The sequence below is a fragment of the Drosophila miranda genome (assembly GCF_003369915.1).
Source record: "Drosophila miranda strain MSH22 chromosome Y unlocalized genomic scaffold, D.miranda_PacBio2.1 Contig_Y1_pilon, whole genome shotgun sequence".
Taxonomy (NCBI): Eukaryota; Metazoa; Arthropoda; class Insecta; order Diptera; family Drosophilidae; genus Drosophila; species Drosophila miranda.
This window is the reverse complement of record NW_022881603.1, coordinates 33,737,070-33,755,746: the sequence shown is the minus strand read 5'-3', so window position 1 is coordinate 33,755,746 and position 18,677 is coordinate 33,737,070. Positions and strand designations below refer to the sequence as shown.

General features: G+C 43.6%; 1 protein-coding gene, 1 long non-coding RNA gene and 2 pseudogenes across 2 annotated transcripts; 2 read left to right on the top strand and 2 right to left on the bottom strand.

The window, feature by feature from the left end:
* The first annotated feature begins 212 nt into the window (after positions 1-212).
* LOC117189738 lies at positions 213-1,340 on the top strand (annotated as a pseudogene).
* Positions 1,341-1,852: 512 nt separating this feature from the next.
* On the bottom strand, positions 1,853-2,819 carry LOC117189739. The gene is made up of 3 exons (XR_004473521.1): positions 2,700-2,819; positions 2,285-2,640; positions 1,853-2,214 (listed from the first exon to the last, which is right to left on the bottom strand). It is a non-coding gene; the product is annotated as an uncharacterized LOC117189739 (long non-coding RNA).
* Positions 2,820-12,033: 9,214 nt separating this feature from the next.
* LOC117189528 (uncharacterized protein C6orf136 homolog) lies at positions 12,034-13,148 on the top strand. The gene has a single exon (XM_033394669.1). It carries the CDS (start codon positions 12,284-12,286, stop codon positions 13,055-13,057), a length of 774 nt encoding a protein of 257 aa, XP_033250560.1. The 5' UTR covers positions 12,034-12,283; the 3' UTR covers positions 13,058-13,148.
* On the bottom strand, positions 13,071-15,411 carry LOC117189527 (annotated as a pseudogene).
* Between the last annotated feature and the right edge of the window lie 3,266 nt (positions 15,412-18,677).

Sequence of the window (18,677 nt, the reverse complement as noted above, 5' to 3'; positions counted from 1 at the left end):
GGCACAAATAGTTCAACAGCTTTTCGACTGGTGCGACAATAATTTAGACTAGAGTGGTCTTGAAGTATAGTCGCATACGGGAAATATCACATAAAAATATGGATACTTATTTCCATTATCCAACTATGTTTCTAACGACGTTGGATCACTGAAACTACAAAAAAATAGTGTACACTGTCTCCGAGTTCAGAAAGTTCCGTTGAGATATCCCAAAAAAACTATCACATCACCTCACACTTTTATTGTACAAAATATTTATATCGATATACATATGACCATATGATTTTTCGATTCCAAATAAACTTGGTTACAACACGAGCACGTCTAAAAAAGATTAAAAACCCCACAATTTAAACGCTGAGTAAAACCAGATGAAGAATTTGAACGTGATATTTGAACGGCAGAGTGACGCTTAAAAGGAAGAAATATTTAACATATTACGGGAAATACAGTTACCAGAGTCCGGTAAATTCGTCAATGGTCCTTGTCAAAATGATGCGAAATTTTGGAATTTTATCAATGAGAAAGAGCAATTTGATAAGCTTGTGGGGCTCCAAAGAACAGGCGTGGGCTTCCACAATGCGATTATACTCTCCTTGCACAGGATCATATAACTACAATTGGCTAAAATGTGAAGGTAGTAGCGTAATGCAACCGAAACGAAGTTTTCACGAAAACAGTAATGTACAAACATCCGCCAAAGAGAAGGAAAATGTTCGAAAGCCTGAAGATCTGGAGCGAGCCTACGAAGTTCTGCGAACCACGCTTCCCAAACTCTTTGTTGAACCGCTGAACTATTCCATATACAGCCCAAACCTTATATTTCAGAACAATATTACCGGCAAGCACACAGTCGGTCTATACCACTTTGTTAAGCAAATTGCCATTCTTCGAACTGAGGGTCACCTAAAGTACGCCTACGTTAAGTTTGAGGTTCTTAAAATTACAAAGCATCCCGACGATTACACCGTGCGCATAAGGTGGCGCGGGGAGGGGCATATCGGGCCTGAAGGTGATGTTCCAGTTCTGGAAATACAAGGTGTGGCAATTGAAGGAAGTACTGAAGGATCAGGAGGCATGGTACGATGGATTTTCCATATGCTACTTGGGAGAAAGCGGTCTAATAGAAAAACACGTTGTTGATAAAGTTATGCCGGATGAGAGTCGAGAGTCTGTTGAAAATGCCTCTGCAATCACCCTGCCAACCGAGTCCCTGGCAGCGACAGCATCTCAGAAACTAAGCTGTCAATAAAACTAGCTAGATTTAAATGTTACTTATTTATTGCATTATTGCAATTATGCATTACATAATAAACAGCAACTGTGAAGATGTTTAGTAACTGCTTTTGATTTTTTTTTACAAAACCATATTCCTATATTTGTTTTTAGGTCCTTATTGTTTGAATGCGTGTACGGAACCCTTTTTTATGTATTTATATGGACGCAATCGGCATCGTTTTGCAAATGCACTTATATAAGGCTTTTCCTTGGTGTAATCTATAGTTGTCTGCATTGATCCTTCCTTCTGACTCCAGAAAGATGTCAAAACTATAAATAGTTCGGAAAAGCTGAGCGTACAGAATACGATAATTTGCTTCCAGCTGTTGGGGTTGCAATGAGTTGGTCCAGTACTCCATCATCTACAAAATGGTATCAAAATAAGCTGAACAAACTAACCTTCATAGCTGCATTATTCTGCGATGTACGGCGACCGTTCCAATGCACACTCAATATCCAGAGTGGCATTTCCAATGGATAATTACTCGGTATTCGAATGAAACACTCCATTTTGGCAGAGCCACGAACAATCACAGCACGATAGGAATTGTATGTTATGCCCTTATCATCCGGAGAAATGTTTAGTACGTCTGAATTTTGGGCTAGGAATTCCTCGAGAGTGATCGCCGTCCACTGCACTAGGCTGCAAGACAAGGCCGCAGGATAGACATTTTCTTTTAGTGCATACAAATCGATGTCCTTGTTAGTCAGACCACGTATTTGCTGACTTAGATTTAACCAAGAGTTCCAGCGCCGTGTAATGCGAGCTATGGTCTCCCTCATGCTTTTATTCAAGTTCAGCTCATGCTTATACAACAGCGAGCTGTTGACTATTGGTATAGAGCATATACTTTGTAACCAACAGTATGCTTTTCCAAAGTCCTTAGACTCCAGATATTGTATACATTCCTCTGGTGTCAGATCCTTATTCTGTAACTAACGCAAATATATAATTTTATGATTCATACATATATATAGGAAAATTATAGCTTGTTGCTTGTCTTACATCGTATTGAATACCGGGTATAGGTATATCATTACCCAAATCGTTTGCAAACAAATGCCGAAGGAGATGCTGAACGAAATTAGTATCCCTAAAAACATGAAAATGTTTTAAAATATAGTTGCTGCTAAAGCAATTCACTCGCTAAAACATTTCTCGCAACGCACGATGTCCTTTTTCAAGTGGCTCACTTCGTACAGAAGATTTTGCAATTGCAACCGACTTATGTCCACTTTACATTTTTCCAAGTGTAAGTTATCCCGTCCAGACTTTATTTTCTGTTTAACTTCTCGATTTGCATGCTTTAATGCAACAAATTTCAATGCCGCCGCAGTTCGCAATGTGTCTGAGTTCTGCCCCTGCATACAAAAATAATGAAAATAAGGAACCAACGACTTTGCAGCTTGTTAACACTTACGCTCTTGTTTACTTTTAATATTTCCCCGATGATATCTTCCAGCTGCTGAAACTGCGTATTTAAAATAGCCTCCATTTCACTTAATAATATATTTATTCGGAAGCTAAACAACAGTGTGCCGCGGATTTATTGTTAAAATATAATGTCCGACCATCAGAAATATCCCCAAATATACCATAGATATACCAACGAATTCAAGTTCTATTGTACTATTCCCCGTTTTTGATATTCCGTCGAATATTACTAGCTAGGTAGATCTCTCAGTCCTGCCCACATAATTTTATCCAATAAATTAATCAATTTTCTACTTGACTGGTTTGTTTTAAATACTTGACTTATTTTCTTGCTACGGCGATTGCTGTTTTTTTTTCCAACAACAATATAGCGTCTCGTTATGATGAAAAAACGAATTTAGCCCACTTAAGCCCCCTCTATTTAAATAGTTCACCTTCTTCAGGTAAATGGCAGAAAATATTAACGATTGTAAATTCTTCTTGTAGATTCAGGCTAGTGTTGTGTTGCTTATGAGTGAGTGAACAAAAAAGAGTTGTTCACTTAAGTGAGCAACTGAACATGTTCCTTCCAAGCTGTTCTTTTTTGTTCACTTGTTCTATGTTGTTCACTTGTTCTTTTTTGCTCACTTGTTCTTTGTTGTTCACTTGTTCATTTTTGTTCACTTGTTCTTTACTCACTTTTTGCGCAATTTTGCTCCTCAAAGGGCATTTTGCGATCTGTCAGCTGTTGCTCATATTTGCGTTTACTTCACACTTTTTGTATTACCGGCAAAGCTGTTTACTCTTTCAAATATTCTGTATGTCGCTAATTCGAAAGTATAGTGAAATTTGGAACCATCTGTGCATGAATAGTGAACAACTGAGTGAGCAAGTCAGCAACTGAGCAAGTGAGCAACTGAGCAAGTGAGTAACTGAGCAATCTAAGAGAGAAAGTGAGCAATATGAGTGAGGTGACTCACTTACTAAAAAAGAACAAGTGAACATGTTCACCAAAATGAGCAATGTTTACCCAACATTAATTCAGGCCATCTTTCATCTGAAATTAAAAATAACAACGCTAACTTTCACCTGAACTGCGCTAAAATGATTAAAATTTCATTATTTTCGGCCCCTTGGCTTATAATAGGTTAATTGTTCTCCGTCAAGGATAAGAAACAATATTTTCGATTTTGATATTCCGTCGAATATTACTAGCTATTAATTTAATTAAAAATAAGAATACAGACTCGTACCTAGTGAATGATATTCACAACATAATTAACCAATCAGACATTCAGAAACTTGACATTCTATGGGTCCCTGGTCACAAGGGTGTGGCCATCAACGAAAAGACTGACATAGCAGCAAAGGCTGCTACAAGTGAGGGGTTTACAATAAATATAAAATACAGCCCAAAATACGTCAAGTGCCGAGTGATCCGGAGTATGGGCAACAGTCTGTACGAGCTGGAGACGTTGCAAGGCTCACGTATTGGGGTGTTTCACGCAAAGGATCTGAAGCAGTAGCCCAGGCATCTCAGTCGATGGAGCCAGAGACTCTCAATCTCAGGGTGTGGGCGATGGCCTACGTTTGGGGCCCCTTAATTGAAAAAGCCCGCCTGCTTGGCACTCCCGTTTCGGCGGAGTTGCGTGGGAGAAAAGGAAACGGGGCGAGGAAGAAAAAAAAAAAGAGAGTTTCCGGTGGAGAATAGTGGAGGCCGCACGTGCCCTGAAAGAAAAAAGGAAACAAAATTGGTGATCGTGGAGACGACGATCCCACCAAGACATCAGCGGCAGGCATCAACATCAGCGTAAGCGGCGGACATCGGCAGCAGCAGCCCGGTACTGGCCAGGCCGGAAAACTGGTGCGAGAACCGTCAGCGGAGCACCGGCACCGCTGACGGTGCACCGACTGGAGACACGTTTCTGTCCCCACACACCAGCCCCCCCCCCGGGGAAAGAATCCGGACTTTAAAGCAGAAATACACCCACACGAATCAATATCACACAGCTTCATCCACCCACATCACACACAACCCACGCATGTATACCCTCATTCATAACACATCACATAACATCACCACATTTCACACATCTACACCCGTCCGACCCACAATTAAACAATATATCACGATCATATAAAAAACACCACGATTAAACGTAAACATCAGCAAGCATCAGGAAGCAACAACCTCTATCAAAGGGGGCTGCCAACTCGGCCGAAATAGGGTTTATTTTTTTTGTTAGTATTTTTGTGTTAGTATTTGTTTCCTTTATATAAACCTAGATTATTAATTAATAATGTTCAAGAAGATAAATAAGAAAATATAATGGATATAAAATGAAAATTTGAATAGAGTCATGAGTGAATAGAAAACGGTAGTTGGGTGGGACGAGAGCGAGAAGAAGAGCGGGACCCTGAATATGAAAAGGGAGCGAATTCAAAAGGTGGCGCTCATGGAAGGGTGGGACCCTGCTAGGGATAACGAAACCAACTATCCCCGCTGACGAAAGTGCCAACGAGGACAAGTCTGTCCTATAAATAAGATTTGTTTTTTTTGTATGTTTTTTTTTTGTTTTTTTGTTTTGTTCTATCCGTCCCCTGGCTTATCGGGTCGGAAACACCCTGACTTCCCCGTGAGCTAGCTGGGAACGATAGGCCAAGGTGGCAAAGAGGCGGATCATAACAATGTAGCGGCTCTTTTTTGATTAATAATTTATGTAAATTGTTATAATATTTAAAGATTTTGAATTTCCTTCTGAGCCCGGCAAATCTTTGGCAATCGAAGATCAGGTGTTCGGCATATTCAGTTACATTGCACGTTTCGCAGATATTTGAGTCAATTGCTTTGATTCTGTGTAGGAAGACTTTGTCGTATGTGTGTCCCGTCATAAGTCTGTTAATGGTCTTGATGCTTTTAGCATTCCATTTAAGAGAAAAATGCCAGGGTTTACTGGGTATGTCTGGAAATATGTCTATGAGGCTGGATCCCTTCGTCCTACACTTCGTCCTGTAGTCCTCATTTCATTTGTATACTAAAAAGTTCCTAATTTCTCTTTGAGCCTGAACTTCGCGTTGATGTTATTTTTAAATTTGCTCAACACGAAATTCCGCTTATATATCTCCTGACCCGGTGAGTACCTAATTTCTCGAGCTTTTCGATTATACCTGTTCTTCGCTCTGTTGTAGGCTTCATGAGAGTTTCCTCGGACCTCATCTCGGACTATCTCCATCTTGTCACTCCTCGCCAAGGGTGACATTTGTGCATCATTTAGGGCGCCCAGTCTGCGTGCCAATTTATAATCTCGGCCGCTAGTAAACATGTGCTGCCCAAACAACACAAAGTATGGCGACGTCCCGATACCCGTGTGTATAGCGCTCCTTGCCACACACTGGATCTCCGTCAGCTTCTCGTCCCAGCGCGTGTGATCCTCACTAGCGTATGTCCATATTGCTGCCAGTACAGTCTGGTTCACTCGTTCGGCCGCGATCGCCTCCGGTGCATAGTTCCCCGACTTCAGGTGCCTTATGCTTCTCCTATCCAGGAATTGAGAGAATTCAGCTGACACAAATTGCTTTCCATTATCGGTATGCACTATTTCAGTAGTATGACCACATTGCCACTTCGAGTCCTCGGATATGGACCCAGGAAATCCAGGTACAGTTTTTGAATCGGCCTCTCGGTTCTGGTTTCGGCCCCCATGAGTGGACGGTGAACCTGTGTTGAATGCTTTGTTTCTTTGCAGGTGTTACAATCAGCCACATATGCCTTCACCTGCACGGTCATCCGGGGCCAATAATAGAACTGTCGCAGCCGTCCCAGTGTCCTCGCGATTCCTCCATGCATTGCCACATCGCTGTCGTGAGCCTGTTGGATCAGTGTGCTCGTCAGGGCATCCGGGATCCATAGCTTCCACGAAAACTCCTCTAATTCCGGCCGGCCAAATTGTGTGCGCTTAAACAGCAGTCCTTCCTCCACCTTCAGGTCTGGGAACTCATCCTCATCGCTCTGGACCGACTCAATTTTTCTTCGGTATTCTTCATCCTCGAAGGCGGTGTTGTCGAACTCCATGAAGTCGATAGCGTCAACGTCAAAGGGACGTGACAGCATATCGGCGACGATATTTTCCTTTCCTTTGCGGTGCTCGATTTCGAAGTCATAAGCCTGGAGAGCCAACGACCACCTGGCTAGCCTCCCATCCAGTGCTTTGAATCGCATGAGCCACTGCAAACTCGCGTGATCTGTTATCACCGTGAATGGCATCAGTTCTACGTATGCACGGAACTTCTCTATGGCTCTTACCGCCGCCAGACACTCCTTCTCTGGCACGCTATAGTTGAGCTGTGCCCCTCTTAGCTTCGCCGAAAAGAATGCGATCGGGTGCTCTGCTCCTTCATCATCCCTCTGGAAGAGAACTGCTCCAATCCCCACGTGGCTCGCATCACACTGGATGAAGAAGTGCTTCTTAAAGTCTGGGTGATGTAGCACGGGGGCACTGGTAAGTGCTTTTTTGAGCTCCTCGAACGATTTTCCTGCCTCCTCCGTCAGCTTAAATTGCCCTTTTCCTTTCAGACAGTCTGTCAGAGGAGCCGAGAGTGCCGAGAAATTTCGGATAAACCGCCGATACCAGCCAGCTGTCCCCAAAAATCTCCGGATTTGTCTCACGATCCTTGGCATTGGTATTTGGGTGATCGCCTGTACTTTCTCCGGATCTGTCCTAAGTGCGCCGTCGCCTACGATGTACCCTAAATACTTTAAATATTTATAGCCGAATTTCGATTTTTTTCTTCCAATTGTCAGGTTTGCCTCCTTGAGACACTTGGCCACTTCCTCTAACAGGTGTATATGCTCCTCAAACGTCCGGGAAATAACTAGTAGATCGTCTAAGAATACAAAGACATGGCTTCGGAGTCGTTGTGGAATTACTCGATCCATCAACCGACACAGCCGTTGGGCTGCATTGCACAACCCGAAGGGCATCGATTTAAATTGATAGAGTGGTCTGCCCGGCACCGTGAATGCTGTGTACGTCCGACTTTCAGGCTCCAGCTCTATCTGCCAAAATGCGTGCTTTAAATCGATGCTGCTGATGTACACCGTATCCTCTACGCGGCTCAGAATTGACTCGATGCTCTGCAGCGGGTAAGCATCCTTCACGGTTAATTTGTTTAGTTTCCGCGCATCCAGACACAATCGGTTTTTTTCCGGCTTACGTACCAGCGTCACGCGGTTGCTCCACGGGCTCTCGCTGGTTTCGATGACTCCGAGGCGCAACATTTCGTCCACCTCGGCAAACAACAGCTCTTGCCCCGCGGGAGACACCGGGTAGAATCGCTCCTTTACGGGTACGGCTCCCTCGATTAATTGAATTTCGTGCCTTTCGAGCGTCGTTCTTCCCAAACCATGTGTGTCGAATGCCCTGAAGTTGTTCTTCACCTGGTCCAGACGTGTCTGCTGCGTGTGCGTCAACTCGTGCGGTTCCGTTGGTCTACTCCTAGTCAGCACCTCAGCATCAATTTCGGCTAATTCCTTGTGTCGTTCTAGGCCTACTATATGCGGAGCCAGACCAAACTTCCGCCAGAAATCGACCCCTAGGTACAGCGGTTGTTTCAGCGAGGGACACAGGAACAACTCCATAGTCTGCTTCTGGCCTCCATACGTCATTACTGTCGACACATGTCCCAGTATTTTATGAGGAGTGCCGCCCGCTGTTTGTACTGAGAATTTCTTTATGTCTTGAAGTTTCAGCTCCAATTCTCCTATCAGTTCCAGGCCACCTTTCCCCAGAAGGCTCACCGATGCCCCTGTATCCAGTAGTCCCATCAGCGTCCTCGGGCCCAACTTCACTCGTGCGAATGTCCTGTCATCCTGACGAATTGCCGAGTGGACTGCAGCACACACCTGGAGCCGCCTTCTCTTGCGCCCCTGAAACCTGTCCCGAGCCCGCTGTGCTCTGACTGCTCCCGTTCGGATACTCTCATCGAGTTCGTCCCCCATTATCCGATTCCTGGCCTGTTCGTACTGCCGCTGTCTTTCCTTTATCGGCTTGCGCTCGGACCATTTAGCTTCGGGTAATACCGCTTGGTTAACTTTATATATAGTAGTGTAAACATCCTTATTGCTACTTCTTTCCTCAGGGGTATCTAATTTCACGTTGGAGGACCTATCTATTGGCTGCTTCGCGGCGACGTGGAACTCGACTCCTCCAATTGCGTCGTGCTCCTTTTCGCGTTTTCCGGCCGACATTTAGGGCATTTAGGGAGAATGACCCCGGCCAGCCCGCACTTGTAGCAGAACAGGTTACGCACGGCCGACTCACACTCAAAATAGGTGTGACCCGGCTGAGGGCAATTCCAGCACTTCAGCTGGGTGCGGTCGCCTCCGGATTCCCTCGTCCTATGGACAGCATCCAATGCCTCGGTCTGTTCCTCCGGGTCGTGAGTGTTCGCATCCAATTCATGTGCTTTGTGATCTTCCCTGCGCCTACTACCCCCATAGTCTGGACCGCTCCTTGTCCATCGCGTCGCCAGCAGTTTCTCGGCGTCCGCACACTCTTCTCGCAGCTCCTGGAGATTTGGTATCTGCATTGGATAAATCACCCTCGAAATTGCATCCCTAATATTGATCTTTATGATCTTTATTAGATCATAATCCGAGAATGGATTCAGCAATCTCGACCTCAACACCAACATCTCCTGGATGTACTGGTCCGCCGACTCCCCGTGGCGTTGTCGGCGTTCCCTGAGCTCTTGCTCTCGCTCGAACTCTGTCCGACGAACTTGAAACTGCTGCTGGAGACCATATCTCAGATTCGGCCAGTCCGGCATTCCTACCGTCCGAACATGCATCCAGTGCCAATCCCTTGCGTGGCCACTGACCAATGTGTGAAAGGCTTTCAACACCTCCGCCCACGGTACCTAATACGACGTCGGTAGATGCTCCACCCGGAATATGAATTCCGCCACGGGCATCCCCTTTGGATCGCAGTCGAAGGTAAGTCCCCATCTTCGTATCTGCACTTGCTCCTGCCTAGCCTCTCCGAAACTCGGTCGATTCCTGTTAGGGTTTGCTCCTGCGCCCATCCCGTTGAACAGCCACTCCTCCACGGGTCTCTGATCGGCTTGGGTCCTCTGATCGGCCTCCAATGTTCGGTTGTCCACGAACAAGTGCGTTGGATGTGCTTGCTGGTTCGCTGGTGCTTCCTGTTGACCTCCTCCCAGACTGGTTGCATTTGATCCCCGTTTCCTTCCATTCGCATCACTCGCCGTTCGCTCCGCTTTTAACGAACCCACCACAGCGTTGATCTCTCGCATGAACTCTAGCATGTCTGCTTGCATTGACGATCTCAGCGCTTCCATTTGCTGCCCGAGCGACGCTCGGTAGGTCTCCTGTGCTTGGGCTAAGGCTGCGTTCACGGCTGAGCTTAACTCGGACGGTAACACCAGGTCCTTACGGGTTCGCTGTTGACCTCCTACCGCTCCGGCCTCTGGTTCCCCCTGGTACAACCCCGCATGTACGTTTTCCGCCACTTGCGACGGCCCTTCCGGCCTACTGCCGGCTTTACCGTCCTGGGACCGAGTCGTCGGCATGTTGTACGGCTGGTACCTGCGCTGTGCCTCTGGGCTACGCCTTGTCTTCCCCGACCCCTTTAAAAATCTCCGGGTCACTCATCAACCAATTTTCCTAACGTACTCCTTTCCTTCGTCTATTCCCTATTTACTTAACTATCTTGGTGATAAATAAATTGGATTGTTTATTATCTGACTACCCTACTCCACTAAACACCTAGTTCCAGGCTAATTAATCCTCAATACCTTCAATAGTAACGAGAAAACAAATAAATAAATAGTGCAATAAATAAATAAGCGAACAATTAATTCCATGTTTAGATAACCAAATAAAAAAATTTAAATACATAAATCGGTTAATTTAAATCAATAAATTGATAAATCTAAATATCCAAACTGATTCAATCAAATAAATAAACACCTACATCTACAATTAATCGCCTAATTAAATGCAATACTAAATAACTAAATACTTCCTCTCCCAAACAAAAACTCTTTTTCCGATGACTTGCCTAATGCCTACTTCTAAAATTGATTTCAAACAATTCTAGCGAGAATCGTCAGTCCTCAAAAAAAAATGATTTCCCTTTGGGTTTTCTTGCTTCGGCTTTCCAATAGTCTGCTAAGTCACTAACAAAAAAAAACATATAATTCCCAAACTGCTTCAGACAAAAATTCACCTTTAATTTGTTTGGTGGGACGAGAGACAACTGCATTAATTGTTTTGCAGGTGAGCGGACTCCCTTCTTTTCCCCTTGCTATTTACCTTCGCTTACTTTTTCTAAGTGCCAACTCCCTTTGCTGTTTCCTCCCTCAGATCACCGTGGATCCCCCAGAATCGGACAACGACGTTAATGCCTCTGGACATAACCCGGACCACGACTCGACAGATCCTCCGGCACCTCTTCCTCTTTTCAGATCCAGACAGCGAGCTCCACGAGTCGGACAACGAGGCTACTACCACCTGGTAATACCTGGACCACAACTCGGGACACACACTTCCTTCCCTTCTACCTCCGATACATAACTACCATGTCCATTTTCCTCTCTTCTACTCATCTCAGCGGCTACGACGGCTAGGATTTATTCCCGGCTCGCGGACCGGCTGAGTTTCGTTCTACCAGGGTTCCATTTTACACCGGGTCTTTAAGACTCGCGTTTAAAATCGATCCCTTCTATTACCATTGGGCGCCAGTTGTTATGATCCGCCTCTTTGCCACCCTGGCCTATCGTTCCCGTGTGATGTGGGTGGATGAAGGTGTGTGATATTGATTCGTGTGGGTGTATTTCTGCTTTGAAGTCCGGATGCTTTCCCCGGGGGGGCTGGTGTGTGGGGACAGAAACGTGTCTCCAGTCGGTGCTCCGCTGACGGTTCCTTGGTGCCGGTGCTCCGCGGACGGTTCTCGCACCAGTTTTCCGGCCTGGCCAGTACCGGGCTGCTGCTGCCGATGTCCGCCGCTTACGCTGATGTTGATGCCTGCCGCTGATGTCTTGGTGGGATCGTCGTCTCCACGATCACCAATTTTGTTTCCTTTTTTCTTTCAGGGCACGTGCGGCCTCCACTATTCTCCACCGGAAACTCTCTTTTTTTTTTCTTCCTCGCCCCGAAGTATAGTCGCATACGGGAAATATCACATAAAAATATGGATACTTATTTCCATTATCCAACTATGATTCTAACGACGTTGGATCACTGAAACTACAAAAAAATAGTGTACACTTTCTCCGAGTTCAGAAAGTTCCGTTGAGATATCCCAAAAAAACTATCACATCACCTCACACTTTTATTGTACAAAATATTTATATCGATATACATATGACCATATGATTTTTCGATTCCAAATAAACTTGGTTACAACACGAGCACGTCTAAAAAAGATTAAAAACCCCACAATTTAAACGCTGAGTAAAACCAGATGAAGAATTTGAACGTGATATTTGAACGGCAGAGTGACGCTTAAAAGGAAGAAATATTTAACATATTACGGGAAATACAGTTACCAGAGTCCGGTAAATTCGTCAATGGTCCTTGTCAAAATGATGCGAAATTTTGGAATTTTATCAATGAGAAAGAGCAATTTGATAAGCTTGTGGGGCTCCAAAGAACAGGCGTGGGCTTCCACAATGCGATTATACTCTCCTTGCACAGGATCATATAACTACAATTGGCTAAAATGTGAAGGTAGTAGCGTAATGCAACCGAAACGAAGTTTTCACGAAAACAGTAATGTACAAACATCCGCCAAAGAGAAGGAAAATGTTCGAAAGCCTGAAGATCTGGAGCGAGCCTACGAAGTTCTGCGAACCACGCTTCCCAAACTCTTTGTTGAACCGCTGAACTATTCCATATACAGCCCAAACCTTATATTTCAGAACAATATTACCGGCAAGCACACAGTCGGTCTATACCACTTTGTTAAGCAAATTGCCATTCTTCGAACTGTGGGTCACCTAAAGTACGCCTACGTTAAGTTTGAGGTTCTTAAAATTACAAAGCATCCCGACGATTACACCGTGCGCATAAGGTGGCGCGTGTGGGGCATATCCGGCCTGAAGGTGATGTTCCAGTTCTGGAAATACAAGGTGTGGCAATTGAAGGAAGTACTGAAGGATCAGGAGGCATGGTACGATGGATTTTCCATATGCTACTTGGGAGAAAGCGGTCTAATAGAAAAACACGTTGTTGATAAAGATATGCCGGATGAGAGTCGAGAGTCTGTTGAAAATGCCTCTGCAATCACCCTGCCAACCGAGTCCCTGGCAGCGACAGCATCTCAGAAACTAAGCTGTCAATAAAACTGTAGCTAGATTTAAATGTTACTTATTTATTGCATTATTGCAATTATGCATTACATAATAAACAGCAACTGTGAAGATGTTTAGTAACTGCTTTTGATTTTTTTTTACAAAACCATATTCTTATATTTGTTTTTAGGTCCTTATTGTTTGAATGCGTGTACGGAACCCTTTTTTATGTATTTATATGGACGCAATCGGCATCGTTTTGCAAATGCACTTATATAAGGCTTTTCCTTGGTGTATTCTATAGTCGTCTGCATTGAGCCTTCTGTCTCCAGAAAGATGTCAAAACTATAAATAGTTCGGAAAAGCTGTCCGTACAGAATACGATAATTTGCTTCCAGCTGTTGGGGTTGCAATGAGTTGGTCCAGTACTCCATCATCTACAAAATGGTATCAAAATAAGCTTATATATAACGCATGGAAGTCTGAACAAACTAACCTTGATAGCTGCATTATTCTGCGATGTACGGCGACCGTTCCAATGCCCACTCAATATCCAGAGTGGCATTTCCAATGGATAATTACTCGGTATTCGAATGAAACACTCCATTTTGGCAGAGCCACGAACAATCACAGCACGATAGGAATTGTATGTTATGCCCTTATCATCCGGAGAAATGTTTAGTACGTCTGAATTTTGGGCTAGGAATTCCTCGAGAGTGATCGCCGTCCACTGCACTAGGCTGCAAGACAAGGCCGCAGGATAGACATTTTCTTTTAGTGCATACAAATCGATGTCCTTGTTAGTCAGACCACGTATTTGCTGACTTAGATTTAACCAAGAGTTCCAGCGCCGTGTAATGCGAGCTATGGTCTCCCGCATGCTTTTATTCAAGTTCAGCTCATGCTTATACAACATCGAGCTATTGACTGTTGGTATAGAGCATATACTTTGTAACCAACAGTATGCTTTTCCAAAGTCCTTAGACTCCAGATATTGTATACATTCCTCTGGTGTCAGATCCTTATTCTGTAACTAACGCAAATATATAATTTTATGATTCATACATATATATAGGAAAATTATAGCTTGTTGCTTGTCTTACATCGTATTGAATACCGGGGATAGGTATTTCATTACCCAAATCGTTTGCAAACAAATGCCGAAGGAGATGCTGAACGAAATTAGTATCCCTAAAAACATGCAAATGTTTTAAAATATAGTTGCTGCTAAAGCAATTCACTCGCTAAAACTTACCCTTGATGGTTTGTATTATTGGAAATGCTCAATTGGGGCCATGCTGTCGCACATTTAATTTGTTCGAAATAGCGAATAATCAACACCAGTTGAATCGAGCCAGCAGAGCCAAGCTAGAGACCGTTCAAACGTTAAGGTATTTTTCTCTAGTCGTATGTTTTGGTTTAATCTTACCGTGATGCGAATGTGCAGAGGATGAGGACTTAATTCTTTGTTCAAAGGATTTTCCTCAGGCTTTCCCGACAATTCAATGTCCCTTTCAGAGTAGTCGCGCCTTGCTTTTGGGTTTAGCTTTAGGTTTGTCAACTCCTGCATCTGAGCTTCACTTTTATATCCTACCACTTCAACAGTGAATGATGGCTCATCGCTCGCACGTTGAAGGCATTGCAGTTTGATGAATAATATATAAAGAGGATTGGGTAGATATTTGACCACAGCACTAAGCTTCCATTCGACATCAAGAGAAAGCTGCAGTGCATCATGCAGCGGTTTCGTAGCACTCTTTAGGGTGCGTAGAGCTGGCGCGAATGAAACGTACCTATTATGTTGTTTAAGATTCTCTTGTTGCAGCACCTGTTTGGAGTTCTTCAATGAGCTTTTCTGTTCATCCAGGTCTTTCCTTAAACGCAGTTCACACTCTAAGCGCTGCAAATGCTTGTAGTGCTCCGATTCTGGTTTCACTTTACTATCTTCAATTACCGGCAATTTGGTAAAATACTCAGTGTCTGAGAGCAGGACCAACTTGGCGTCACGACTCTGGAATTTCTCGCAACGCACGATGTCCTTTTTCAAGTGGCTCACTTCGTACAGAAGATTTTGCAATTGCAACCGACTTATGTCCACTTTACATTTTTCCAAGTGTAAGTTATCCCGTCCAGACTTTATTTTCTGTTTAAATTCTCGATTTGCATGCTTTAATGCAACAAATTCAATGCCGCCGCAGTTCGCAATGTGTCTGAGTTCTGCCCCTGCATACAAAAATAATGAAAATAAGGAACCAACGACTTTGCAGCTTGTTAACACTTACGCTCTTTTTTACTTTTAATATTTCCCCGATGATATCTTCCAGCTGCTGAAACTGCGTATTTAAAATAGCCTCCATTTCACATAATAATATATTTATTCGGAAGCTAAACAAAAGTGTGCAGCGGATTTATTGTTAAAATATAATGTCCGACCATAAGAAATATACCCAAATATACCATAGATATACCGACGAATTCAAGTTCTATTGTACTATTCCCCGTTTTTGATATTCCGTCGAATATTACTAGCTAGGTAGATCTCTCAGTCCTGCCCACATAATTTTATTCAATAAATTAATCAATTTTCTACTTGACTGGTTTGTTTTAAATACTTGACTTATTTTCTTGCTACGGCGATTGCTGTTTTTTTTTTCCAACAACTATATAGCGTCTCCGTTATGATGAAAAAACGAATTTAGCCCACTTAGGCCCCCTCTATTTAAATAGTTCACCTTCACCAGGTAAATGGCAGAAAATATTAACGATTGTAAATTCTTCTTGTAGATTCAGGCTAGTGTTGTGTTGCTCATGAGTGAGTGAACAAAAAAGAGTTGTTCACTTAAGTGAGCAAATGAACATGTTCCTTCCAAGCTGTTCTTTTTTGTTCACTTGTTCTTTGTTGTTCACTTGTTCTTTGTTGTTCACTTGTTCTTTTTTGCTCACTTGTTCTTTGTTGTTCACTTGTTCATTTTTGTTCACTTGTTCTTTACTCACTTTTTGCGCAATTTTGCTCCTCAAAGGGCATTTTGCGATTTGTCAGCTGTTGCTCATATTTGCGTTTACTTCACACTTTTTGTATTACCGGCAAAGCTGTTTACTCTTTCAAATATTCTGTATGTCGCTAATTCGAAAGTATAGTGAAATTTGGAACTATCTGTGCATGAATAGTGAACAACTGAGTGAGCAAGTCAGCAACTGAGCAAGTAAGCAACTGAGCAAGTGAGTAACTGAGCAATCTAAGAGAGCAAGTGAGCAATATGAGTGAGTTGACTCACTTACTAAAAAAGAACAAGTGAACATGTTCACCAAAATGAGCAATGTTTACCCAACACTAATTCAGGCTATCTTTCATCTGAAATTAAAAATAACAACGCTAACTTTCACCTGAACTGCGCTAAAATGATTAAAATTTCATTATTTTCGGCCCCTTGGCTTATAATAGGTTAATTGTTCTCCGTCAAGGATTCGAAACAATATTTTCGATTTTGATATTCCGTCGAATATTACTAGCTATTAATTTAATTAAAAATAAGAATACAGACTCGTACCTAGTGAATGATATTCACAACATAATTAACCAATCAGACATTCAGAAACTTGACATTCTATGGGTCCCTGGTCACAAGGGTGTGGCCATCAACGAAAAGACTGACATAGCAGCAAAGGCTGCTACAAGTGAGGGGTTTACAATAAATATAAAATACAGCTACAAGGAGGCTCAAAGAGAAATTAGGAACTTTTTAGTATACAAATGGAATGAGGACTACAGGACGAAGTGTAGGACGAAGGGATCCAGCCTCATAGACATATTTCCAGACATACCCAGTAAACCCTGGCATTTTTCTCTTAAATGGAATGCTAAAAGCATCAAGACCATTAACAGACTTATGACGGGACACACATACGACAAAGTCTTCCTACACAGAATCAAAGCAATTGACTGTTCCAGTCCCACCTGAACGATAGGTGGCCAGGGCTGAGGGCGACGCGTCATCTAGCGGAAGTCCAGGGAGGCTCGATGGTGAATTGGGACATCGGTGGGAGCTGGAGCCGTTACTGGGGATATAAGGAAGAGAATAGGATTAGTTATATGTATTAGTAAGGGAAAAAGGGATAAATAGGAGTGAAAATATTAGAAAACGTGGATTGGATTATGGAAATCGTGGAGCGTGGACGGAGTAACGTCGAAATTTGAAATTTTGTGCTTAAAACAGAAAGTTTGAAGTGAGTACAGAAAAGGCGGGCGATAAAATAGGTTGTAATGCAGAAAATTTTACTAACAGCCAGCAAGGAATATAGCCACCAGAACCGGGCCAGAAGGTTTCCTGGAGAGGGACACTGGAGTTCGAGAAAGTCGACTGCAGAGAAGAAGACTGCCCAACGGAACCTGAGTGAGTTCGTTCCAGTTGCGCGTGTGTGAGCCAAGTAGCGCGGGACGTGTGAAGGGGGAGGGTGAAAGAGGACGATTTAGCTGCCAGGGCGATTCTAGCCACACCGCACGATCGTTGCATCGCCTTCCAGTGCGTGCCACACGTTTGGTCTCATTCACCAAGTAAAAACCCCGAAACCCTATTCTCACACACACACACGCGCGCACGTATACACGGACCTATATAAATTTAGGGCTGACCGGCCACGGCCAGCGATCGCCCACGTCGTTTGAACTTAAAGAAAAAAAACATAATCCGCACTCCAAACACCGTTCCACATTAAATGTTATTTTGTTCCGTGTGTTGTCCTTTATTTAGTAATTAGTATTAGCTTAAACCGTTTAACGTAAAATCTTGGCCATTGAAAAAAAATATGTAAAAACACCAACACATTTCACGAACCTAAATCTACGATCAGCTGTTCAGTGCCAGAAGATTAACCCTTAGTGGGTGACGCGGGGGTCCCATCAGTCCACCGTATTTGGTCGAGCGATTTGTGGAAAAATATTGTTTATTGTTTATGTCCCGGGGACCCTTAACAAGAGCTCTTGGTAGGTTAAGTCTCCGTAGGGGCCCGAGTTAAATTAACTCCCGTAAAACTGGATCCACTCATCTACACATATTCCATTACGTATGGGTGAGGGTATCCCTGTTGGTTGAACGAAATTTCAGCAGTTATTTCCTTGTTTGCCTTTGTGTCGAACGTTTTGGTGTTTCTTAGTGGTTAGTGATAATTTTGAGTATAGCTATTTATTAATGAGAAAGATGAAATTGTCAATTTACGATTATTAAAGCTTGGATATATATTGAAGCATGATGCATTAAATTTAAAATAGAGGGAGGACGCGTGGCGTAAGCCATGGATTAGGCCAGCCGTTACCGTTCCAGCAGAGGGTGGCCAAAATGAACGTTGTGTTTGGTCACAGGTAGGGCGGGCGCGCGAAGTGATAACACCCAAGCTTCACCCACTTGATAGCCGTCTGTTTATGAGTTTCTTTGTCTTTAGGTTGTTGGTAGTTTTGATGTCCCGAGAAGTAGTATGTCTCCTTTTTTGTCTACATTTGGCGGGAAAGGGGAACTACCCAGCCCTGGGGTCGACAGCTAGCCGGCATTGCCCTCTGGGAAACAAGCCAAGTGTAACAAATGGCGCCCAAATTATTTTCGAATTCGCATGCATCTGGACTGACGCAGGTTCGGGTGGTATTACAAGAAATGTCACTCGGGCTGGTAAAGGCAGATGA